Source organism: Mauremys mutica, chromosome 11 (genome assembly GCF_020497125.1).
Source record: "Mauremys mutica isolate MM-2020 ecotype Southern chromosome 11, ASM2049712v1, whole genome shotgun sequence".
NCBI classification, from domain to species: Eukaryota; Metazoa; Chordata; order Testudines; family Geoemydidae; genus Mauremys; species Mauremys mutica.
The window spans coordinates 5,571,919-5,596,761 of NC_059082.1; the positions used below are offsets into that span (position 1 = coordinate 5,571,919).

Sequence of the window (24,843 nt, forward strand, 5' to 3'; positions counted from 1 at the left end):
AGGGATCGGCAACCTTTGGCACAAGGCCCGCCAGGGTAAGCCCCCGGCAGGCGGGGCCGGTTTGTTTACCTGCCGCGTCTGCAGGTTTGGCCGATCTCGGCTCCCACTGGCTGCAATTCGCCGCTCCAGGCCAATGGGGGCTGGGGGAAGCGGGGTGGACTGAGGGATGTGCTGGCCGCCACTTCCCATAGCCCCCATTGGCCTGGAACGGCAAACCGTGGCCAGTGGGAGCCGAGATCGGCCAAACCTGCAGACACGGCAGGTAAACAAACCGGCCCAGCCCACCAGGGGGCTTACCCTGGTGGGCTGCGTGTCAAAGGTTGCCAATCCCTGATCTACTGTATTAACAGTAAAGCAACAGATAACAACTTAGTATAAACAAATATATATATTCAGAATTAAGCAGTTTTTGTTAGTTGAAAGACAGATAGTTTAATTTGATAAACTGGCTGGGATTTAATCCAATCTGGTATCTTTTGCTATATTTAAAAAAAATTGAAAAAATGGTCATCACTTTAAATTAAAGTCATTTAAGTCTCAGTCCTGCACACTTACACACGAGTAGTCCAATTTAAGTTAATGGGACTGCTCTCAAGTGCCTTTGCAATATCAGGTTTATTACTCCTTCAGTTATTAAAATTTCCAGTAGGTATGAGCTCCCTTTCCATGATGAAATACAGTCATCTCCCCATTAATATACAGCTACTAAGAAGCGAATAGTTTTATAGGATCAAAAAATAATATTCTGAAATTGTCCAATATTAGAAAGAAAAGGACACTTTGTTGCAGTGTGTATCTGAGGTGAAATTCATCCCAACATAAAAGGACCACGGAAGGTCCTCCACACACAATTAAATCCCAAAATACCTCTCCCTACATGGAGGAGAATCCTCTTTAACTCAGCCTATTAATTTGTGACAATTACAAGTTGCCTTGTTTTCACTAGGATTTTACCTCAAGTTAGCTAGCTCAAGTTGAGAACATACTTTTCCCTCCCAGTGAAGACAGACCTATAAGGTGTTTGTGCCACTAATGTGAAATCTGTCCACTCATTTCAACATACTCTTGCTGTCTCACGTTTGAATAGTTGTTGTTCTCTTAACAATAATGAGGATAACATGAAAAGTATGAAATATCTAGGTTTCTCCTTCTAGATTATTGTCTACACAGTTTGAGGAAAATATATATGTAATACACACAAAATTCCATTTGCTTTGCAAATTCTTATGATTAGTTAGAACATAAAAACAGCCATACGGTGTCAGATCAAAGGCCCATTTAGCCCAGCATCGTGTCTTCCGACAGTGGCCAGCACCAGGTATTTCAGAGGGAATGAACAAAACAGGTAATCATCAAGTGATCCATCCCCTGTTGCCTGTTTAGTTTAGCTATACACAACACTTAGTATGCTAGTTACATTGCTGCACAGAATTTACTTTTGTGTTGAATAAGGTATACAACTGCTTTTAAACAAAAAGATAAAACTATGGAAACTTACTTTCCTTTTGTAACAGATAGAGCAACTGGTCCAGAACCTTTCTTTGGCATAAACTCCGAAATGTAAGTGGCATCATCTATTTGTGATTCTTCCATTTGGTCGGTTAGTTCAGCATGTCCCTTTAAAAGAAATGCATAAGTAAATCTGAAAATTAGAATATATTTGAACATTTCCAGGGATGTAAGTGTAAGGCTCTAGTTTTAAAACAAAACAAACAAAACCCACTTACCGCTTTCTGCATAATGAATATCATACTGTTTCCATTCCAAAAACTTTCTAAGGGACTTCTGCAACCCTCACCAATCAAATGTACTTGGACATCAGCCTGGAAAAGGAAAAGAAAAATTTTGTTAATGTATTGCATTTACATGTTGTGTTTAGAAGACATTTTTGCGATAAAGATTTCAAAATCAACTAATTACACAACAAACTATTTTCTACTATCATTTCAATCATTCATTAATAATCCATGCCTTTCTCACCTCAAGATAAGACAGCTGCAATGTATTCTACATGGAGCTAAACCTTATCAACTGAGAAATTTAAGATGACGCAGAATGTTGCAAGCCACTTAATAACGGCATATCATGAATTGCAGCCCTGGAATCTGTACTGGCTGCCTATTGGTTTCCAGGGGAAATGTATGGCTTAAGTTGACCTATTAAACCCCATATAGCTTAGGACCTAAGAGATTGCCATCTTCCCATGCCATACTGTTGCAGCTGCAGTCAGTGGAGGTACTCAAGCTATAGTCCCATTGGTATAAAAGAGAGGTTGAGTTTCTCAGGACACTTTCTCTATGAGGGGTTCTAAACTTTGGAATTCACTTCTTGAGCTGGTCCCAAATAGCCCAAATCTGTTGCTATCAAGGCTGCGCAGCTCTTTACTCAAGCTTTTGAATATGAAAAGAAAAAGGAATGCAATAAGGATACTGTTTGATTTGTCATTTCTATTCAGCTATTTATTTTCTAGCTTTGGAAATGTTTTTAAAAGTTACTCATTTTTTAAATTATGCCAATTTGCCTAGATCCCAAGATTAGATGCTTCTCTTCTACACACTCCTGTTTGTTATAAATTTAAAAATAAATAATGATCTTTGAGATATCTTTAAGCTTAAAAGTGGTTTGAAAAATTTCTAAAGAGCTATTTTTTTTTAAAAAGAAAAAAAAAAGTATTTACCTCAAACGGAAATGGGTCTTTGGGGATACCTTTGTTTCCTTCATTATATACTCTGAAATAAAACAAAACAAAATATTCACTTAGTTTATTTTTTCTTTTTCCCCTCCCCAAATGATACATTTGTCTCTAAAAACTAGAAAGAAAATATGGTGTTTTTTTTAAACCAATCCGGTTATATTAGTGCAATCTCTAACATGAACACAGTTTAGTTCAGGCCTTTGAAGCTGTGCTCCAGCTCCGCTCCAGCTCCAGGCAAAAACCTGAAACTCCACCGTGCCAGAGCTGCTCCGTGCTCCAGCTCTGGGCTCCGCTCCAAAGCCCTGGTTAAGTTATACCTTTATACAAATGTATAGGTGCTTTATACAGGTGTAGCTTATGGGAATAACAAAACAAATATAAAGCACCTTTTTACAACATCCATATGGGGGGGAGGGAGCATATAGTATTGTATATAAAGCGGTAAAACTTTCTAGTGTTGACAAGGCCTTTTCCCAGTTATCGCTCAATATTCCCTGAAATGTAGGAATCACACAGATCCCTTTCTAGACTCGAAACCCAAGTTTGCACCAAACTGAGGCAAGACCAAGATTGACCAAGTTCCTTCTACCCAAGAGCCACTCACTTTTTTGCAGCTAGCTTCACCTGCCATTACTCTCTCATTAATTAATTAATCAGACATAACACTTTGCCCAGTATAGATGCTACCAACTTCGTAATAACTGTATTCATCTCCTATTACAGTTATGTGACTAGTGTTGACAGCCCGTTAAGCAACGTATAATGTCATGTGTACCCTACAGCTGCTTGGGGTTGCCAACAGTCTAATCCAGGGGTGGGAAAACTTTTTGGCCTGAGGGCCGCATCCGGTTTCAGAAATTGTATGGAGGGCCGGTTAGGGGAGGCTGTGCCTCCCCAATCAGGCAGGAGTGGCCCGGCCCCACCCCTTGCCCCCCCCCAGGACTCCTGCCCCATCCAACCCCCACCCATTCCCTGATGGGCCCCCCCAGCAGGATCCCTACCCCATCCACACACACCCTGCTCCCTGATTGCCCCTGGAACCCCTGCCCCTGACTGCCCCCCACTGCCCCATCCAACCCTCCCTCCTTCCTGACTGCCCCCCCGGACTCCTGCACCCATTCAACACCTCCCCCCGTTCGTCACCCTCTGACCACCCCGACCCCTATCCACAACTCTGCCCACAACCACCACCCCGAACCCCCGCTGCTCCCTTACCATGCTGCCTGGAGCCCCGGTGCCTGGTGGTGCGGCTGTGGCTGGAGCCAAGCACCAGGCCAGGAGCTCAGGGGCCGGGCAGGAGTGTCCCGCGGGCCGGATGTGGCCCACGGACCGTAGTTTGCCCACCTCTGGTCTAAATGCACAAACCCAAACACCCCGATTTTTGGGTCTTTTCCTTATACAGGCTCCTATTGCCCCCCTGTCCCGATTTTTCACACTTGCTGTCAGGTCACCCTAGTCCGCTCGGTGCCAAGCAACAGCCGGGAGCCCCATGGCGCTGTCACCGTCCGTCCGCCCCCAGGGGAAGGCCCCGTGGCCTTTTCCTCACGAGCCCGTCTCCTTTCCCCGCTCCCCCGTCTCCCGGCCGGCCGGCCGGCGGCCCCTTCTAGGAGAGGCCCGGGGGCTGGGCCAGCCCCGCGCCGAGGGGACACTCACTGCAGCAGACAGTCGTACAGCCGCAGGGCCGCCTGGTGCCTGTGGGAGCCCATTCCCCGCCCTGCCGGCCTCCCAGTCAGGCCAAGCGAAGCGAACTACCCGCCTTCCCGCCCCGCGGAGGTCACGGCCCCTCCAGCCGGGACTACACCCAGCACAGCCCGGGATCAGACAACACTATTTTTAATTTATTGAGCTCTAACGATTCGTTGCACGTTATTTTTGTCATGTTATCATCATCGTTTTATAAAAACAAACTTTATATTATAATTTTTGTCAGGCCTGCCTCGGAATCCATCCGCCAAAAAATAGTCCCCAGGCTCGGGAGGGATGGGAAGCCTGAGAGGCCGTGGTATGAGACTATTTCCACAACCTCAATCGGAGGGTGGGTGGGAGATTAGAGGACTCGCTTTCTTGCCGCCTCCTGGGAGGTTTGGGAGGGGAGGGTGGGGTGGAGGGTTACATATAGGCAGATGGTAGTAAAAGGTCCTTCCTTTTCCGGTTGGGGCCGTGGCGGAGTGAGGCGCGAGAGCCAGAGGCTCCTCTGCCAGCATGGTGAGGCGCGGCCTGGGGGGCTGGGCTGTGGGGTGGCAGGTCGATAAAGGGGAACCGGCGAATGGGGCGAGCGCTAAGCCAAGGCACGGGGACGGGAATCGGCGGGCAGGGCTGGCCGCCTGCGGGCGGAGGGCACCGGCAGCGGGACACTCGGCCGCCATTTTGGAGTCGTCAGCGATCGGCCTGCCGCGTGGTGCCGGCCTGGGGGAGCGTAGTAGGCCTGGGCGGGAGGGAGGATGGCTGTATTCTGGGGGAGCAGGCCGGTGTGCGATGGCGGGATGGAAACGGGCTTGGCTCCCGCGGGACGGGCCATGGCTGAGATCCCGTAGCTCGTAGTTCAGCTCTGGGCCCCGCCTGAGAATCTCTTCTTATTGCGGGGGGGACGAATGGGATCGGGTCCAGCCTGACTCTCGGCTTAATCCGCTTCCCGCCCGTTTCTTTTTTAAAGCATGGAAGGGTTGGATATAGGGCTGTTAAAACGGACTATGCGGGGCCCTGCCCTCTCTCCCCGTCCCAGTTCCTTACCTTCCACCCAGAAAAAATATAGGGTTTGAAAAACGCTTGGGGGTGAAATCGTGTTAAAACTTTCCACGTAGTAGCATGAGGCAAGAACCTGGCTTCAGCAGCTTGTAGTTCCATGTATGCGGCCAGCCCAGCCTACCGATTTAGCTGATGGAGGTCGTAGTTGCTGTCATGATGTAGTAGTTAGTGTTGGAAATTCGTGTAATTGACACTTTCATTATTAGGAATTCTTGCAATATATAGTATGTATCATAGTTGTTAGCTAAATGCTCCTTTGAGCAAAACTGAAAAAGGAGGGAGGGAGAAGCCTATTTAGCATTGCCACACAGTGTTCCTGACTTGAAGGAGAGCTCTCTGTAGCTTGAAACCTTGTTCTTTTTTTCACAACAAAAGTTGGTTGGAATGAAAAATATTTCGTCACTCATAACGTTAATGGCAGATCCATGCCATTTTGTTAAGGCCAGGAGTTTTTCCAAAATATTGGTTATATATATTTGAAGTCCTTATTAGACACTGGAGAGGAAGCAGTACTGGGCCTGGTTAGTTTTTCAGGTTTCCAAGATAATTTTGTAAGTGAAATAACTTTAAGTTTCTTGTTATGCACCAAAACTCCAAAATGCACAGATTTAATAAATGAACGTGTTTTAATTAAAAGATTACTAATAGATTGTTTAAAGTATCTGAAAATAAAATTCAGTATGGATATAAGAATAACAGTTTTACATCATTGCTGAAGCTGAACTGTGTTGACCTCCCAAGTGTGTATGTGATGACTACTACAGTAATATGAAGTTGTTTGGTATAAGTATAAATGGAAATGCTTATTGCTGTGATGATATGAGTATGTTCTTATCCAGTGTTCAGTGACAGTTGTCTGCTGTCAGCATGCTGGCGCTGTTGAACTGAAGACACTTGACCCTGAGCAATATTTTAAACATCTTTTGAATCTGAACCTTTCAATTTATTGGTGCTGAAGAAAATTCTTGTCTTTTTCAGGCTTGTACTCGTCCATTAATATCTGTATACTCCGAAAAGGGGGAGATATCAGGCAAAAATGTCACCATGCCTGCTGTATTTAAAGCTCCTATTCGCCCTGATATCGTGAACTTTGTTCATACCAATTTGCGCAAGAACAATAGACAACCCTATGCTGTCAGTGAACTTGCAGGTATGATTTGTGTACAGAATTTGAATAGGTTCATTTAGATCAGGATTATTGTTTTATTACGTTAATATATAATACTTGTCAACTTACTGTATACATGCCACTTATGTTGTTTTAATTTTAGCTCTAATACTACTAGGACTTAATTTACATAGTACCTTACAATCAGAAGGACTCAGAACTGCAGCTACCTCTGGTGTGGAACCAAAAATGAACACTGCAGAAAGTATCTTAGCCAACTAGAACCGCAAGGGGAATTTTTGCTAGGTGAAATTAGTTAACAACCCTGTTATGAGTAGTGCCATAAAACAGTGGTTCTCAAGCTTTCCAGACTTCTGTACCCCTTTCAGGAGTCTGAAGCCCAAGTCCCACCGGCCAAGGCTCAGGCATGTAACTTAGCTTTGCGAGGCGCTCTGTGGCATAGAGCTCCAGGCAATTGCCCTGCTTGCCACCCTCTTAACGCCAGCCCTGCACTTGCAACCCTCCTTAAATCCATCCCATGCTGCCCCCTCCCTCCCCAGGGCTCAGAACTCCTAGGTTGAGAAACACATCAACTCATCTAGATCAGTATCCCCCATGGATACACGTACCCCTGGTTGAGAACCGCTGCCACAGAATACCGGATTGCCATTGGTGGTTAGGTCATCATCTTAGCTTACATTATATTTAAGAGACAACATACTTGATCATGGTCTGATACGGGGAGGGCTGATGCTACAAGTTTTCCTCCTAAGTTTCCCATCCAAGTACTAAAGGGGCATAAACCTACTTGGTGTGAAAATATGTATGTTTACAGTGTCCATCTTAAAGTTCAGTAAACTTTGTAATTTACATTCACATTTTGATAGTGTAATAGTATAGTCCCAGTTATTGTCTGTGTCCAAACTGGTGTTCAAGCTTCAAAATCTGTCTAAATTTAACTACATAGAAATGATGAGATTCCACTTCATTGGTCCGTGTTTCTGAACTATATGATATCAGTGGAAGTTCTGATTCTCTTGAATTCTTCATTCCTATGACTTAGAAAAAACAGATTGTTTCGCTTTCTCTGGACTTTTACTGATGAATTAAAAAAAAATTGTTTCAGGACATCAGACCAGTGCTGAATCTTGGGGTACTGGAAGAGCTGTTGCTCGTATTCCCCGAGTGCGAGGTGGTGGAACTCATCGCTCTGGCCAAGGTGCTTTTGGAAATGTATCCTTTTGATTTTGGTTGTGACTGTTGAGTCAGTGTAAAATTGAACTTTTTGAGGGGATGGGGAGCAGAAATCTAAACAATTAACTGATAACCATGAGAAATCTGTTAGTCTTTAAGGTGCCACCGGACTCTTCGTTGTTACCATGAGGAAAGATCTTTAGATCTTTTAATTTTTGAGATACACATTGCTGTTGGTTTAGCTTGCCATGATGTCGTAATTTGCGTCTTACTCTGTACTCAGTGACAGTTGCCTGCTGTCAGTGAGCTGGTACAGATGGTTGATGAACAGCTAATGCTGAGCAAGACTTTAAAAGGTCTTGTTTTGTAAAAACATTTGAAAAGTTTTATTCTTAACTGTGGATGCATAGATGTGTCGCGGAGGCCGTATGTTTGCTCCAACCAAGACTTGGCGACGTTGGCATCGCAGAGTAAATACAACTCAAAAACGGTATGCCATCTGTTCTGCTCTGGCAGCTTCTGCTCTCCCAGCACTGGTCATGTCTAAAGGTGGGTATGTTGAAAATTCCAGAATGCTTGCTCTTTACTGCTGCACAGCGTGCCAACAGCTCATTATTGTATTGCCATGGGGTAATTTAGTTTACTCCAAAGAAGTTGAGTGTTGTACAGTATTACAGTACAACTTTTTTTTAATGGTATCCACGTCATGTGAAATGTTTCAAATAAAAGGAGCATTATGTTGAGTAAAGCTGAACTAAAAGTACAGCGAGGTTATACAGAACAGAATGGAAACAGCCTGTCATTGATGTGACTCTTGCCCTGGTAGTTTATGGTAGTCAGTTGCAGAAATACGTTTTTAGTCACATTCCAGATCATCACTATGATTGTTTCTCTTATTAGAGGCCCAAGACAAGTTGAACTAACCTCAGCCCTAGAAGTAGTCCTTATAGGTATGATTTGAGGGGACACCAATGGGGTCCTGTGATGAAGTTTGCATTACTGCTTTTGCTATACATGTTCATTATTACATGGAGATTTGTGTGGGCAAAAAATAATAGATAACTTATCAAATTCTCGTAAAATTCTTATCAGGCCACCGCATTGAGGAGGTTCCAGAACTTCCTCTGGTAGTTGAGGACAAAGTTGAGGGTTACAAGAAAACCAAAGAAGCTGTTCTTCTTCTGAAGAAGCTTAAAGCATGGAATGACATTAAAAAGGTGAGTTGTTTACTGTCAGTACAAGTAAACCTTTTACAAATCCCCATTAAAACATTGCTCATGCCAGACTGCAGCTCAGTAAATTAATACGTTGGCTCTAAAGTCTTCATTTGCTATAATTTAATTATTAAATAATATAAATTTTGATGTTTGCTTTTTATATGCTCTATTCATATCTTGACTTCACTTCGCTTAAAAATTAAATACTTGACAAACTATAGTGGGTTCAAAGCAAATTATAGTCGATCAATGCAAATTTCTCTTTCACTATGCTGCTTCACGTCTCTGCCCACTTCCTTCTAAGACTCTTCATTTCAGTGTTGCATAGAAAAGCATTTTAATAGCCTACTTTATCTCCAGAATGATGAACTTTTCACTGGTCCGTGTTTCAGATGAACAGTGATGATGGTGAAAATCTGACTTCTTGATTGTGCTGCCTCTTAATAGTGGGAATTGTACTGGTTGGATTTCTAGATGTGTTCTTTCTGCATAGGTTTATGCCTCTCAGCGTATGCGTGCTGGGAAGGGTAAAATGAGGAATCGCCGTCGCATCCAGCGCAGGGGACCCTGCATTATCTATAATGAGGACAATGGCATCATCAAGGCTTTTAGAAATATCCCAGGTAACTTTGAATTACTGAACAAATGGCAGTATGTCTTTTATCGGAAGGCTCTGATCCTCTCTTTGGATGAGAGTACCTAGAATGATGAGATTCCACTTCATTGGTCCGTGTTTCTGAAACACATGATTTTGTGGAAGTTCTGACTACTATTTGAATTCAGTGAATGTATATACAGTAAAAGCTTTTGTTATCTGGCATGTAGGTTGTCGTATGACACTACCTATCACTATGGGCAGCGCTTGGCATACACCCAGATCACTAAAAATACACTTAACACTAAAACTATACTGAACATAATTTAATCTTTGATTCAGAAGGCACTTCAGGATCTTGCAGTGTCTCAGGGTCGCCATTATCAACATCAATTATTGTAGATGTAGAAGGTGTAGGAGATTGGGCTGTATCTGTAATGACCCTATGATGCACCCTGGAAGCTGCTTTTTTTAATAGATCCCTGATATCAGCTTGCTTGTTTTCTGCCTCTTTTGCATAAAAGTAGAGTGCAGAATGTGCAGTTGCATAACCTGGGCAGTATACTAGTCCCAGTTACTAGATTGAAGATTTGTATTGGGAGATATCAGAAATGCCGGTTAATAGAGTTTTTTCCAGTTGGTGAAGTGCCAGATAACGCAGCTTTTACTGTACCTCTGAAAGAATGCGTTTAGTATGTTTAAGGGCATTGTTGGCATGGTTAGAGATCTGTTTCATTTATTTGATAAAATGTTCATATGGAGCAGAAAGATAACTTGCTGTTACTGATACCGTCTCTATTTTTTTGTCCTTTCAAATATTGTAAAAATAAATTTCATACATTGTTTTGTAATCTTGATGCCTGTATATCTTTGTAGTATAAAGTCTTTAAAACTAGTAAACTCATACTTGCTTTTTGTGGACTGAACTGCTCTGATTTTGCTATTATATCAAGTGAAATACAAATACTGTGATCTTGTCTCATTTTAGGAATTACTCTTCTCAATGTAAACAAGCTGAATCTTTTGAGACTTGCTCCAGGTGGCCATGTTGGGCGTTTCTGCATTTGGACTGAAAGTGCCTTCCGAAAGCTGGATGAGTTGTATGGTACCTGGCGTAAACCTGCTACCCTAAAGAGTGACTATAAGTATGTATATCTAGAATCTGACTTGTCAGAATTGTCTTACCGAAATTTTTAGCCAAGTGATATGGTATTAGTCAACACAAAAGTTCTGTAACTTTCGTTTAGTGGTAAGATTTAGTCTTAACTAAGGATGTAAGGTTTCCTAAATAGCTGTCTCTTCATAAAACTGAGTACAGATTAAATATCCTCACCTAATTTTGATTCTAAATGTTTGTGTTTTGTGTAGCCTACCAATGCATAAGATGACCAATACAGACCTTGGAAGAATCTTAAAAAGCCAGGAGATCCAGAAGGCCCTGCGTGCACCAAAGTAATTATTTTTATCTAATTACAAAGTACAAGGGTTTATTTGAACATTTATTCAACTTTTTGGGATGAGAGGGTGTAGGACACTCAACATGGCAAACCAGAATGTTCTTGTCCTTTCAATTTCTTGGTTTAAAAATCTATGAAGAATTTGGCTTTATGTAGATTAATTCAGGGTACATGGTCAAGTGGTTCTAGCTCTAGAAATAAGGTTTTGGCTATAAGTTGAATATTTAGAAACTATTCCTGAGGAATTTACACCTTCTGCAGTATATTTACAACCACAAAAATACAATATTGTTTTAATATATGAAAACCAGAAAGTGAAACTGGCTAGCTTTCCATTCCATTTTTTCCAAGCTGAATGAAATTTGAAATTAATGTGGACAGTCCCTTCCCAGCTGAGTGCCGTACATTCTGTAGCATAATCCTTCACTGTTTCCCTGTTTTTCTGACTAACTTTGCCTTACCGAATTAAATATACAGGGTGTCTGGATTTAAGACCAAAGATGTTATCAGTGTCTTTCAGATTCTGTAGTTCTTGAAAATTAAGGATCAGTCCACTTTTCTGGAAGAAATAATGTATTCCAGCTCTTAAGAAACAGTTTTGCATCTCCATGAAGTACACTAATCGAGAATTGTTTTTACAGTAAAAAGATTCACCGTAGAGTTCTCAAGAAGAATCCTCTGAAGAACCTGAGAGTCATGATAAAACTGAATCCATATGCCAAGACAATGCGACGCAATACTATCCTGCGTCACGCTCAAAATGTGAGACTCAAGTTAGATGTCTAATCTAAGCGTTATTTATTATATATTCTTTGCGTGTTTCTGACGACTAATCTTTTTTTTTTCTTTCCTCCCCCTCCCTACAGCACAAAAGCAAACAAGAGAAGAAGTCAAAGGCTGCAGCATAATGCACTCATCAGGCTTATCCACTTAAGTTCAAAAGTCTATGCTGTGGATTTACAACAAATAAATATTCTATTGAGTTGCTGAAAGTGTCTTTGTTGTTTGTGACCACTACTGCAAATGCTTTGGAGAGAGGAAGGGTGCAGTGAAAGTAAATTAAACCATAGATGAGAAATTACTTATTTTTTGTGTCCACTGTTGTTTATTCTATCAGAAACCATAATGGGGGATGCAAGTGAAAGGTGCATTTAAAAAAAAAGTCTTGCATTGTAAAACTTAAATGTAGCTAAATTTTATTAAAAGGGAACTTGATAGCTGGGTTATTGTGGGATCATGGGCTAGGGCTCCCAGAGTTACTACTGGAGTTGGTGTTAGCCCTAGTGGGAAACTGTGGAAAGGGAAAGCCCCTAGTGTAGACAATGCCTAGATAATAAGCAGGTTTATTCTAAGGAAGTTTCACCTCAGAGTTGAGCTAAATTGCCCTTTAATACAGAACTATGACCCATGTATAATATTTTAAGCATTAAAAATCTATAGTAAGGTTCCCATGCCGATACTGCTCCCTGTGACCCATCCAGCTTCTAAAGTATGGAGACTCTCACTACTTGCCAAACAATACAAGATTTTTCTGTTGTGTATGAATCAAGCTTGTCTAACAAACATTTTCCCCATGAAAAACTGACAAGTTTTTGGTTGAAAGATGAAGTGTAGAGAAGGGAGGGAGGAGAATTGAAATGAAGAGTTGAATTAGATGACAAATTCTGAATTGTCTTTTTAATGAAGTTTAAGACTGGAGGAATAAACTACAGGACTGGTGTTCAGCAGTGAAACTAAGGTGAAAAAATGGGTGTGGTTGAATGGATTTAGGGTGCAATTCTAGACAGGAAAAGCATGAGGGAAAATCAGGAGTGGATAAAAAGACATAATGAGCTGGCTTACTCTGAGACTAAAGAGGCAGAGTTTGAACTTCATTCAGAAAGACAACAGTGACAGAATAACATCATAGTGAAGGTAACATGGGTAAAGCAACACTATGTTGAAGTTTGTCTTTTACAAAGGCTAGGAGGAGTACTATGACTCTATAGATGGAATGAGCTTGATACTTGCTTTCTCTTGCTGAGTATATAACATGCAGTTGGCTGTACTGAATTAACAGCCTTTTTATAATTTAAGCCTAGAAATAGGATCCTCTACTCTTAGGGCAAATGTAAAGCAAATGCAACATTCTCAAATTCAAAAATAGCTTCTCAAATTAACCTTTTAAATTCTCACAGTTCTTTGGACAGGGAGGGACTATGCATTACAGACATTATGCAAAAGAACTTCAAAATCAGAGTTTTTAATGGAAAATGGTTAAACAGATGTAAATCTTAGCTATGATAGGCTGAAAAATTTGAAACTTCACTGTGCTACTAAGACTCTAACTTATAAACCTAACATGGATTATTAATATTGAGTTCAGTTAAGCTGTTGGAGTGCTCAAAGCCTTTTGCTGCTGCAGAACCAGCTGGGGACATAAACAGAATTTTTAATCCATTACTACTACATTTGAGATGTGGGGATTTCAAGAGCTTATACTTAAATACCTGCCTAGGTAACTTATTCCTTAGTAACTGTACATGAACCTGCTAGTTAAGGAGATCTGTAGTGTATTCCATCTGAAATCACAGATAAAATGCAAATAGTTTCTGGATCAAAAATAGTAAAGATTCCCAGTATGGGAACCCTGCTAGCTATCAAAGAACTCAATATGCATAACAACCACACGGTGGCAGTTGAGAAGTAGAAATCTCCATGCCTGTTTAGTCAACCTCCTCTTGCCAAACTAATGAAGGCAAATGCTCCAAGAGTATTTTATTCTTGGAAACTAAGAGCCTAATGAGAATTAGGATCCCATTTACTCTAGAGCTACATTTTTTTGGGGTTTTTTTTTTTTAAATCCTGTCCTAAAGATTCTAATGTGTAATATAAAATGCAGCAAGGGAAGAACAGAGGATGAGAGTAACCCATGCTCATAAACTAGATATATATGCAATTAGCCTTCAACTAGAAGAATATGATACTCAGTGCATTAAGACTGAGTGTCATTACAGTAGACTGCTTATTTCCCATCTCCGTTGTGCAGGAATGCTATAGCAACTGGTTATGGTTAGTGACTGCAAAATGTTTAAGGATGATATGACATTCATACTATATTAGTCACCCTGTATGCAACACAATTTGGTGTAAAGGATTTGACATTTAGGTCCAGGGCTACTCCCTTATTTACCATACACATAAGCTACTGAAAAGCACCCTTAACTTGCACCTGTTCACACTGGGTACAAAAATAATTCCAAGAGCTCTATATCAGACTAAAATATTGTAAATGGATATTTCTAAATTCTCATTAGGTTTATAAACCTAATGTCTGAAATAATGTGTGCATTCAACAGGTTACATTAGTAGCTAGAGTTACGGGTGAGATACAAAGATATTTTTATATGAAGTTGGGCTGAGTTACTATCAGATTTTAAATATTTCAAATTCCCTCTAGCTTTTTAGATATAAAAGTTGTCAGGTTTTTTATTACAAAAATAATTCAACTCTTCCCAAACAAAGGGACCAAATGTTAATTTGTTTAATAAGCTCATTTTAATAAAATTTCTGACAAGACTCGGGAAGCTAAAATGGAAAGTGAGACTAGTACTCGTATTTAAAAGCATCAGTTTTTGGAAAAGCTCTTTGCTATTTTTTTTTTAAATTAAATACAGTAGATCCTCAGGTCAGTTTGTAATTCTGGTGTTCGTATCTATCAACTATACACCTCATTTGGAACCAGATGTATGTAGTCAAGCACCAGCAGAGATTAAAAAAAAGCAAATTACCGTACTGTGTTAAATGTAAACTATTTAAAAAAAAAAAAGGGGAAAGTAGCATTTTTTTCCATGCAGTGAAGTTTCAAAGTTGTATAAGGCAGTGTTCAGTTGTAAACTTTTGAAAGAACAGTCCTGTTTTGTTCAGAGTTACAAAAAACCTTCATTCTCCAGGTTTTTGTAACCATGAGGTTCTACTGTACTGTTATTCCCTCGGATACTCCTTTTAAGACTGAAGCAGAAATGAGAGATCCTGTGTTCTTCCCAAATATTCTTTGTTGATAGACCGCAAAGCCCAAAAACATGAGTCAAAATAATGAAAAATTAAATTCCACAATGTTTATGAACCAAATGTACAATTTGCCTTTAAGAATTTAAATAATCCTCTCCATTTTAGGATAAAGAGAGGCTGAGTAAAAATTAATCTAACTCTGTACATATTTCCAATTAACAATCAATCACTGGTATGTTAGTTTCCTAACATAGCATATGATAGCTCAGATAGTATGATTTTTTTTATTGTAAAGAATAATCACAAATCATCTAAATCCTGTGCTTATTTTAATGTCATTTTCTTTTTACCTCCCTTGAATAATTTGTTTGGAAGTATGATTGGCAAAAGTTACAGAGGGGGAGAGATGGCCATTTATGAATATAGCCATTTACCAAAGCTAGATCCCTGAACAACTTTCAAGAGATTACAGCATTAGACCCTATAAATCAAGTTAGAGTGGCAGATTTTAATGCATTGAGAAAATAGCCAGCTTTATATAGTCTGGCAAAAAGATTTTCAAGTTTATTACTATATCTTATATAGTATAATATAACTTCCTGTAAAAATATTTGACTTTATTTATACTCATTCATTTACTGTAGATTTTTTCCTTCTGTTTTCCCATTTTCTTCCATCACCTTTGTAGAGGGTGGTGCAAAGAGTAGACTGGCCCAAGGATTTAAATATACCCTTCCTAAACCATCCTTAGTATGTGATGGGGCTTGAGGACAAACAAGTGACTGAAAGCAGTGTGCCTCTTAGCTCTTCTGTTTGCTCCATGCCTTTTTTTTTTTTCAGCTGTTACCAGCTGCCAGACAAAGTGTAGTAAAGTAACTTCCTCTTCAAGTTTAAAGTATCAGTGACAAACCTCCATCCATCCCAAATATCAGAGGACTATTCTGAGTAGCATGAGTCTGGATTGCATCTTAAATGGCACACAAAATCAAGTTTTTAGCACACAAAATCATTAACTTATTTTAGGAAGGACTAAGAAACCACTGTGTACACACAGCTGGAGTACAGTATGGATGTATTTGCAGCTGGTACTATAGTTGCACTTTTGCTATAATGTTGTTTATGTTACTACACATGGAAGATGTAAACTTCCCAATGACTCAAGAGTACTAGTGCATTTGGAACAATGGTGATCTATGGAGGAGTAAGAAGTTTTGCCTTGTAGCTGGACCAAATTAACGTATGGGTCCTATGCCATGTTTTACTCTTTTAGAATTATAAGGTTTTTAAATAATGTGTTTTTAAGGTTCTTTGACAAGGGCCTTGAGAAAACCATTGCATATTCAAGTGTTAAGCAGTCAACCCTTTATTCCCCCATGGGAAATAAAGGACAGAATGGTTTTGAGGAAAAGGCATAAGAGTGGATGGTACCAGAGAGAAATTTGAACTTCTGGCTGTGCTACAGACTTGTAATTGAAAACAAATCCCTCACTTTCCAAGGCAAGATGTTTGTAAATATCTTAATATCCCTGCCTCAAGCTTCTACAATAGTATAACACTGTGTTTTGATTATCACTATGACATTTTCAAGCCTTAAAGGAGAGAAACAAAAGCTAAAAAAGCCTTGTTATTCACAGCCTCTTATGTTTTTTATATCTATCCCTTTTTTTCAACATCTAGTCTTTTACAGTCATGAGACACATTTAAATGGTGAACTTTCAAAGGACTTAATTTGACCTTTACAAGAATAGACAATCATTCACTCATTAAAATAGTAGACCTATGACTGTGGGCAGTGTAAGTGAAATTTTTCACCACCTTCCATGTTGATCAGACCCTATGTTTTCGAACAGACCTAGGTTATAGTGGGCCTATTCTCCCTGCGAAGCCTGCACTGGACAATTGAGGTCAATACACATGATGTAAAATCTTCCTCTTTCCCCTTACCCGATCATCTGGGGTTGGAGTCATCATCCAAGCAGCTACCATCTTTATCTGTTTGAGGCACCTGCTTACTAGCTTTGATTCAATCCATCCATTACTTCCTTCCTTCGTTCTCCTCTGAGTCTTTCCTCTCCTTCCATGCTCTCTTCACCATATCCCTTTCATTCATCCTGTGTGTCTGAAGCAGTGAAATCCTGCTTCCTAGATTTTGTCAGCCACATCATGAACTGTGATTTCCACCCTCCTAACCCCTTCATTGGGCAATCTGTCCCAGCCTCGAGCGAAGATCTCTCATTTTGAAAACCAGTGGGGCTCTGAACCCCCGCTTAAAATACTCGAATAGAGGTTGGTGAATGGGTGAAGGGCCTGTAGCGGTGGGCTCGCTGCTGGGCGAGCTTGGCCCTATCCTGTCTGGGTGACAGCTGCTATTCTGGCCACCGTGACAGCGACGGAACCTGGGGCCTCTCCCTCAAGTGACCAGATGTCCCGACTTGATAGGGCCAGTCCCGCTATTGGGGGCTGTGTCTTATAGAGGCGCCTATTACCCCCCCCCCCCCCATCCCGCTATTTCACACTTGCTGTCTGGTCACCTCCCCCTCTGCCCAGCAGGGGGCAGGCTCTGGGGCGGCCCCCAGGGGGGAGGCGCGAGACACCCTCTGGCAGCTGCACGTGGCGGTTCCAGTTTCCCTCAGGCAGACACGACGGCGCGTGCACGGGGGTGGGGGGGGGGGCAGCCTGCGGCGGGCCGGGCCGGGCCGGGCTCTCCCGCGGCCCCGGCTCAGCCTGAGGCGCGGGCCCACCTTGATTGGCGGCGCTAGCGACCCGCCCCGCCCCGCCTAGGGGGCCGGAAGCCGCCGAAGCACTTCCGCCCACACACGATGGCGCCTTTCCCAGCCGCGTCTCGCCAGGGGACGCGTCATCGGCCCGCGCCGCCTGGCTGCGGTTGGAGGGGCCGGGGGTGGGGCGAGGCGAGGCGAGGCGAGGGACGCGCCGCCGCCGCCGCCGCCGGGGGGCTTGAGGCGGCCGGGCCGCGGGGAGGATGCTGAGCCGCCTGCAGGAGCTGCGGAAGGAGGAGGAGACGCTGCTCCGGGTGAAGGCGGCGCTGCACGATCAGCTCAACCGGCTCAAGGTCAGCGGGGCCCGGGCCCGGGCCCGGCTCCCCCCGCCCCCGTGTTGCCCTGGCTCGGGGCCTTCGAGCGGGATCCGCCCCCGGCCCGCGGGCTGCCGGCTTCCTCCCGCCAGGCCTGTCTCTCGGCCCTGCCCCTCCCCGCCCCTGGAGCCCGGCCCTTCTCCCTTCCCCAGCCCGCGGGCGGGGCCTGGCCTGGCTCGGTGGCGGTGAAGGAGGCTCGAAGTCTGCCCCTTCCCTCGGACTCGTTACACGGGGCTATTCCTGTGCGGCCGCGCTTCTAACTAGGGGTGTCAGATGTTAACCGGTGAGCACCGTCCGCCGCAGGCCGGCTGGCCCTTCACCGGCCAGGGCGGGCCCGGCGGCTCAATTCCGTAACCCTTCAAATGAAATATTTTCAAATGGTTTAAACAGTCAACTTTTAAAAAAGTATTTACATCCCGATTTCTAACTGTAATCACACCTTAACCCCCCCCCCAATGTATAATCTCTGCTTGTCTGTTGAAGAGAGACATTTTAGACAGCCAAGCAGAAACTTCTTATTTTGCACTTGTTTGTGTATTCCTTTATTTTCCTTTTCGTTATTTTTGTCATACAGTATCCTGTTTGAAAGAAGAAGTGACATTATTGATGTAGTTAGCTAGATTTTTACTTATGTCTTGAATAACTAAAAATACTTTAAAAATTGGGAGGCATGATTGGTGGTTAGAGCAGGAGCGTGGGAGTCAAGACTCCAGCATTCTTTTCCAAGTGATTCATTCTGTAAACTTGGACAAATCGTTTTGTTGCTTTATAGCTTTAGTTTCCTCATCTTTAAAGTAGAGATAATGTCTTTGTTCCAGAGGTTATGTAAGGCTTAATTCAGTTGTTTTTAAAAGACTTTGAGATCCTTGACTGAAAATGTATATGTGCAAAATACTAAAACGTAAATTATTTAACTAAGTGCACTTGTTCTTTGACAAAAATATTTGAGTGAAGGCTCCTTTCATTACAGCACTTAGGAGATAGCTTGCCATGACCTATACAGTTTTTTCATAGCTATTTCCTGCAGCAATTGTTTGAATGCCGTAAAGTTTTGCAAGGCAGAGTGTGACTGTCTGTGAGATGCCAAGACTGCGGTATGAGAAAGGTGACAGAATTATTAATAGACAATTCACCCAGGGAATGTACTGATCATATATCATTTCCGGCAAGGGATATAATGTCTTTCAGAAGCATGCTGGTATGTGCAGAGTTTTCAGCATCACAGTTTTCAGAAGTGATGTCCATCACTTTATCACCTTTAGATCTCACCATATTTAAAAAGATGTGGTATTGTAAAATTAACTTCAGAAAAGCATGCGAGCAGAGCAACAAAGCTCTGCTCAGTTTCACATGCTTCTTTGTATGTATCAGAAATAGATTAGACTTGTCAAATACCAGTAAGTGGGTATAAGTATCCCACCCAGTATGTAGCAGTCTTTGGTGAATTGCTTATATTCAGACTTGCTTCCTGTTTTCTTCATATTGTGTTGAAAGTAGAATTTGTAATTTTAAAGGTATTATTAACTAGTAATAGTTCCTGTGCTGTGGGCTGTTCCACAAGACACATGATACAGAACCTGGTGTGTAGCTTCATGTTCAGGATTATATAGTTCGCATCAAGATCATCACAAGAGCTCTTAACGGTTGGTACTATGAGTTCAATGTATTGGAATTTACCTTCAAAAGGCTACTTTGTCACTCTTCAAAAACAATAAATAGAACTTGAGTGTATCTTGCTAACAGGCACAAAGAAATAACTGCTGGGAAGATTTATTCCAATATCTTATTTCTAGGTGGAAGAGCTGGCCCTTCAATCTATGATTAGCTCCAGAGAGAAGAATGTAATGGTCTCTCCACCAGGTATCACAGAGGAGACTCAAAAAGTAAGGAACACTCTTGACTTTTGAAAGGCTCACTCATTTCTCATGTAATACTACACAGAACCATAAGTATCAAAGAATATGAAAGCAACAAAATATTATCTGTTCTTGTTTGAGTCACTCTATATGAGGAAGTTTCTGGTAAACATTTTACATAGGGTTCTTATATCGCAGGGGTCGGCAAACTTTCAGAAGTGATGTGCCGAGTCTTCATTTATTCACTCAAATTTAAGGTTTCGCGTGCCAGTAATACATTGTAACGTTTTTAGAAGGTCTCTTTCTATAAGTCGATAATATATAACTAAACTATTGTTGTATGTAAAGTAAATAAGGTTTTTAAAATGTTTAAGAAGCTTCATTTAAAATTAAATTAAAACGCAGAGCCCCTTGGATCGGTGGCCAGGACCCGGGCAATGTGAATGCCACTGAAAATCAGCTCGCGTGCTGCCCTCGGCACACATGCCATAGGTTGCCTACCCCTGTTATATTGTTACACTACTCACCAGCTAAGAAACCAAATAAATGACTTCTCCCTCTTTTCCTCCTAACACCACCAGGTTGTTTCTGGGAATTGGACTGGGAAACACTTGCCTTACATTTACACAGTCTTAATTCACAGTCAGTAAAGCTTAGCATGCTGTAAGCAAGGAAGTATAAAGCTTTTGCTGTAACTTTGTTTAGCCAGGATACTACAGGGGATGGAAATTTGGTGCATTGTCAAATAGTAACTCTTTGCTAAATATATGATCAGGCTAGAACTAGTTAAAACTATGCTGTGGAGAAGTTGCTGCTTACCAGCTCAGTGAGCTTTATTATTCAGTGAGTTCAGTACAGAAAGGTCTCTCTCTAAAAAGGTTGTTGAGGTTCTGAAAGGTGCTGAAGCTTATTTAATTTTTTATTAGCACTGAGATCCTCAGAGGGAAGATGCTATAGAAGTGCTCAGTATTACTATTCCTCTTGATTGATAACTTGAACTTGTTGTTATACCAGACCCTTGGGCAGATGGACAATGAGGCTGCTATCAATCAAACTGAATTACAGCTAAGTATTCAAGACCATGAAGAGGAAGAGGAGGATGAATCGGACTCCTGAAGGGGGGAAAAATGGGAGACAGCTGGTGTTATTTATCCTAGACTCAGGAAATTCCCCTTTGTTCAAGCAAAACTTCCCATCAGATTCTACTTGGTGCTGTACACAGATATGAACTACATAAATGAATGAAAATTACTTTTGGAGGGTTCCAGTGAGGTTAGACTGGTGGCACAGATGACACAAGCTTGTCAAAATCTTGTTTTGGATGTTAAAAGAATGAAAAGTTGTTCCACAAATATGTAGCATGATCCCTTTTACATTTAAAGCCTAAAATGTAGTTTACTACTTGTTTGTATATAGGTGGGAAAAGTTAATGTAGTTAACTAATTTAGTTCACTAAAGCAATAACTATTCCAACTGTAATTCCACAAAAGTGGAGATTAGGAAATTAAAGTGATCTAGGAAATGAAAAATGATGGCCCTTCCAGAATTCATGTAATGTTATACTAATAAGTTAGTGTTGCACTTGTCAGCAGACAAAGCATTTCCTCTCCTGATGACTTGCAGATACTAAATCACTGCAGCTGATTCTTGGATCATTCCTTAAATAGATGTTAGAAGGCATAGAAAACCAAACTTGCGTTATGCTGCTAAAAATAGAAAATAAAAGTAATATCTTAACTGAGACATCCTTGTCAAGCTCTCATACTAATAAAATGTTTATACACTAGATTTTAAAAATCTGGTTTATAAAATGTGTGTAAAGCATTCCAGTGTTGATTAGGATTAAGCTTTAAAGCTCCTGTTGATGTCTCCCCTAGCACTAGTAGCCCTGCACAAAAATTTAGTAGATAAGTTAAATGACATTTATTTGGTTATTTAACAAATGGGGAGGGGGAAGTTTGCAATATGTTCAGTGTCCTAGATGTGGTTATAAAACATGATCCAACTTCTAGATAGCTCCTGCCCTTGATTGTAGGAAAATATTTGAGGAAGGGCTCTTGGTTAAAGCTTAGCTTTGGTTTGTAGTTATGGAAACTAACTTTTAGAATGTAAGGATAGCATCATCTTCTGTTGCTGAAGTTCAGCCTGGCTCTGAGTGTAATTGAAGTTTCAATCTTGTATAGGAGAATGATTTGCAGGCTTTTCCCCAAACTCATTAGAGCTGGGGGAGGCTAGGCAGAACGTTTCTGGGCCACATATGTCCCAAGTTTAGGTTAGAATGTCAGAATAAAGGGATTGTTTTTGAAAAGTGTATACTCTTGCACAAGTAGTTTGTAAGGGTAGCGGGACACGACCTGTGTCATTCCTTTGTTTTGTAGAGGTGAGTATATTTGCTGGCACTTGATCCGACTCTTTCCCCTTATATCTTGAGACAGCGACAGCTTGTTGCCCTCCTTTCTCTTGCCTAAACTCAAGGCAAAACATGTTCTGTAACAGTTAGCCTTAGGCCTCACCTATTCTGGACAATTTTGGCATGTTATTGTTGGCTGAGTGTCTAAAACGGTAGCAAGTGTGTGTAAAGGCATACTTTATACCATGTTAACCTTGCCCTGATGAAGTCTAAATAACACTTGTTCTTAGCCTATGCTTGCTTTTAAAGTTGTAGTGCTAATGTAGACAAGAAACACAAGCAAATTAGCTTGCATGCTACAAGTAGGCCTCCTGCCACTGTTCCACTGAGGCCATATGCACTTGAAGTGGCTAACATGCTGCTGGATGTGTGGATAAGCGTTAGCAAAATAGGATTTACGTGTTCTGAGAGTTCTGGGCCACTACTAGTGTACATATGGTATAGTTTTCTAGTGGAGACAGGACCTTAGCCTGAACAGCTTTTAAACTCCATTTAAACATGGTTTGTACTGTGGGACCAAAGGGTTTGGATTTGAGCCAGGCGAGTGGATGGATACATCATTAGCAGTACTGATGGCTGATCTGCTGTTGATGGATGGAGGCAGACTGCCATCCTCCTTCTGCAGCATTTGATCTTGCTAAGCATGAGAAACTCAGGTAGATGGCAGGAGTCCTGGGCAACGTGGTAGAATGGTTTGAGTCCTTTCTGAAAGCATTGGCTCAAAGCCCTAGTGATGGAAAAGCTGCTCCTTTGCCACCAGATGCCTTACTTTGAGTATCATCCAAGGATCAATGCTTTGTAGACTTCTACTCAATGTTGGCAATACAGTCCATGTACACAATATGCAGATGAACACAGCTCTACTTTCTCTCTGCAATGTACAACAATGCCACTTTCAGTAAGTTAGTGATTGGATGAGACCAGCTCATGGCTGAACAAAAGCTGGTTGAAGCTGAATCCAGGCAAGACACGTGATGCTGATGTCAGAGGAAAGCACTGAGTTTGCAGCCACTGTCCAGTCTCCTTTGGTTAATGATACATATCCACAGTTGATCACGTCAGTTTGCAATTTAGGAGTGCTCCTGGATTCCTTGCTGATGCTAAGCTCTTCCTTAGAAAGAGTTGCTTGCTATCGTGCCCAGCTGTTTAAACGTCTCCATCTTCTTCTGGTGGTGGATTACCTGCCCTCAATAATATCTGCATTGGTCACCTACCAGCTGGGCTACAGCAATACAAACTACCGTATGTGGACATGAAGCAATCAGCCTGCAGGAAACTCCAACTATTACAAAATACAGCAGTGCAGCTACTGTGAGCACATCAAACTTGCCCTCAGCTCTCTACACTGGCTCCCCAAGAAATATTGTCAGTCATCATTCCAGGACAAGGATTGTGTTCAACATCTTTGCTCCTCAGTCACAATGTAAGTGTCTCCAGTGAGGGTAAAGGTTATCTGTTCAGGAAGTAGCGCTTTCATGGGGGCCAGCCAAAGATTGCTGAATGAACTCCTACTGGACCTACCCCATCAGAAACCTCACCACTTTCCATTCTAAGGCCAAAGCAGACTTTTCCTTGCCTTCACTAATACAAAAGAAAGTCTAACTTTAAAAAAAAAAATGCTGAGTATTTTCTTTGCTGAGACAGAATAAATCACACAGGGCTTATTTTAGATGTAATATACATGGAAGGTGCTCAGATACTTGATGATGAGGGTGACAAACTTGAACGGGATAGAACAGTATTCATATCTAAAATGAGTTTAACTGATTCAGCCAGTGTTGACTGGGCCCTAGATGGACAGTACTGGATTACTTGGTGTTCATAACTACAATTATCTGACAGAGTAATATCAAGAATGGGATCCAATTTTAGTTTGGTTCTTTGCTTTTAAAACCCCATGGGATTGATACTCTTCCAACCTTCAGCCTAGGTGTATAAGAGCTTGGTCAAAAGCTGTCGGTGCTTTTACCATAAGCCTAGGTAGGGTTGGCAGGATTCAATTTTTAAAATAATTTCAACAGATGTTTATTTAAGAAGTTTTTCCTATTTTTATCTATTTACATTTTCAGTTGAAGGAAATTATAAGGCAGGGGTTAGACAATTATTGAATGACAGTAGACATTGAGATTCAAAAAGTTAAAGCTTTATAACTGTTAAAACAGATTGTGAACATCACATGTCAAAATACACAAATTAAATATCCTTAAATCAAACTAAGTTCTCAAGCAGCATTTTTCTTACTTTGCCTGTCTAAATTTTTATTATCAATGGAAATATTTTTTCATGTGTGTGTAGAGTGAAATTGTTTGACACTTACCATGAAAAAAGTCTAATCTTTCCAAGCATAAGCATAGGATGTCTTGTATACTGCAAAAGGTTTTCTACTTTTCAATGTGTTTTTTAAAGGTAAAATTAATTTGAAAGAGCGTGTATGCTGTTCTTAAAATTGCTTCTAGGGAAAGTTATTACTGATCTTATACCTATT

At 41.4% G+C, this 24,843-nt stretch overlaps 3 protein-coding genes and 4 non-coding genes across 11 annotated transcripts in view; 6 read left to right on the forward strand and 1 right to left on the reverse strand.

Moving 5' to 3' along the window:
• Positions 1–4,476, reverse strand: part of ZWILCH (zwilch kinetochore protein) — a 36,668-nt gene extending 32,192 nt beyond the window's left edge. For all 5 annotated transcript variants that reach the window (XM_044980830.1, XM_044980828.1, XM_044980829.1 and 2 more), the window contains exons 1-4: positions 4,349–4,476; positions 2,678–2,729; positions 1,728–1,823; positions 1,499–1,617 (exon numbers count right to left, since the gene is read on the reverse strand). In XM_044980830.1, coding sequence (XP_044836765.1) covers positions 1,499–1,617; positions 1,728–1,823; positions 2,678–2,729; positions 4,349–4,401 — 320 coding nt within the window. In that variant the 5' untranslated portion in view covers positions 4,402–4,476. The remainder of the gene's footprint in view (positions 1–1,498; positions 1,618–1,727; positions 1,824–2,677; positions 2,730–4,348) is intronic.
• A 327-nt stretch (positions 4,477–4,803) lies between these two features.
• RPL4 (ribosomal protein L4) lies at positions 4,804–12,003 on the forward strand. Its single transcript, XM_044981063.1, has 10 exons — positions 4,804–4,900; positions 6,419–6,590; positions 7,675–7,781; positions 8,153–8,291; positions 8,835–8,959; positions 9,453–9,582; positions 10,543–10,699; positions 10,923–11,006; positions 11,653–11,773; positions 11,878–12,003. Exons 1-10 carry the CDS (start codon positions 4,898–4,900, stop codon positions 11,917–11,919), a joined length of 1,080 nt encoding a protein of 359 aa, XP_044836998.1. The 5' UTR covers positions 4,804–4,897; the 3' UTR covers positions 11,920–12,003.
• On the forward strand, positions 6,248–6,347 carry LOC123344782. Its single transcript, XR_006572662.1, has one exon. It is a non-coding gene; the product is annotated as a small nucleolar RNA SNORD16 (small nucleolar RNA).
• On the forward strand, positions 7,513–7,584 carry LOC123344780. The gene has a single exon (XR_006572660.1). It is a non-coding gene; the product is annotated as a small nucleolar RNA SNORD18 (small nucleolar RNA).
• On the forward strand, positions 7,987–8,086 carry LOC123344781. Its single transcript, XR_006572661.1, has one exon. It is a non-coding gene; the product is annotated as a small nucleolar RNA SNORD16 (small nucleolar RNA).
• LOC123344779 lies at positions 9,659–9,729 on the forward strand. Its single transcript, XR_006572659.1, has one exon. It is a non-coding gene; the product is annotated as a small nucleolar RNA SNORD18 (small nucleolar RNA).
• Positions 12,004–17,897: 5,894 nt separating the features above from the next.
• On the forward strand, positions 17,898–24,571 carry SNAPC5 (small nuclear RNA activating complex polypeptide 5). The gene is made up of 3 exons (XM_044979983.1): positions 17,898–18,071; positions 19,886–19,975; positions 20,963–24,571. The coding sequence occupies exons 1-3, from the start codon at positions 17,982–17,984 to the stop codon at positions 21,062–21,064; spliced, it is 282 nt and encodes a 93-aa protein (XP_044835918.1). The 5' UTR covers positions 17,898–17,981; the 3' UTR covers positions 21,065–24,571.
• Positions 24,572–24,843: the final 272 nt, after the last annotated feature.

What these genes read in the sequence shown, in the direction of transcription:
- SNAPC5 (XM_044979983.1), top strand. Translation starts at nt 17,982, where the DNA reads ATGCTGAGCCGCCTGCAGGAGCTGCGGAAGGAGGAGGAGACGCTGCTC. An exon ending in ATCAGCTCAACCGGCTCAAG is followed by an intron (nt 18,072 to 19,885) that starts GTCAGCGGGGCC and finishes TCTTATTTCTAG; the next exon opens with GTGGAAGAGCTGGCCCTTCA. An exon ending in TCACAGAGGAGACTCAAAAA is followed by an intron (nt 19,976 to 20,962) that starts GTAAGGAACACT and finishes TTGTTATACCAG; the next exon opens with ACCCTTGGGCAGATGGACAA.
- RPL4 (XM_044981063.1), top strand. An exon ending in TGCTGTCAGTGAACTTGCAG is followed by an intron (nt 6,591 to 7,674) that starts GTATGATTTGTG and finishes AAATTGTTTCAG; the next exon opens with GACATCAGACCAGTGCTGAA. An exon ending in GGCTTTTAGAAATATCCCAG is followed by an intron (nt 9,583 to 10,542) that starts GTAACTTTGAAT and finishes GTCTCATTTTAG; the next exon opens with GAATTACTCTTCTCAATGTA.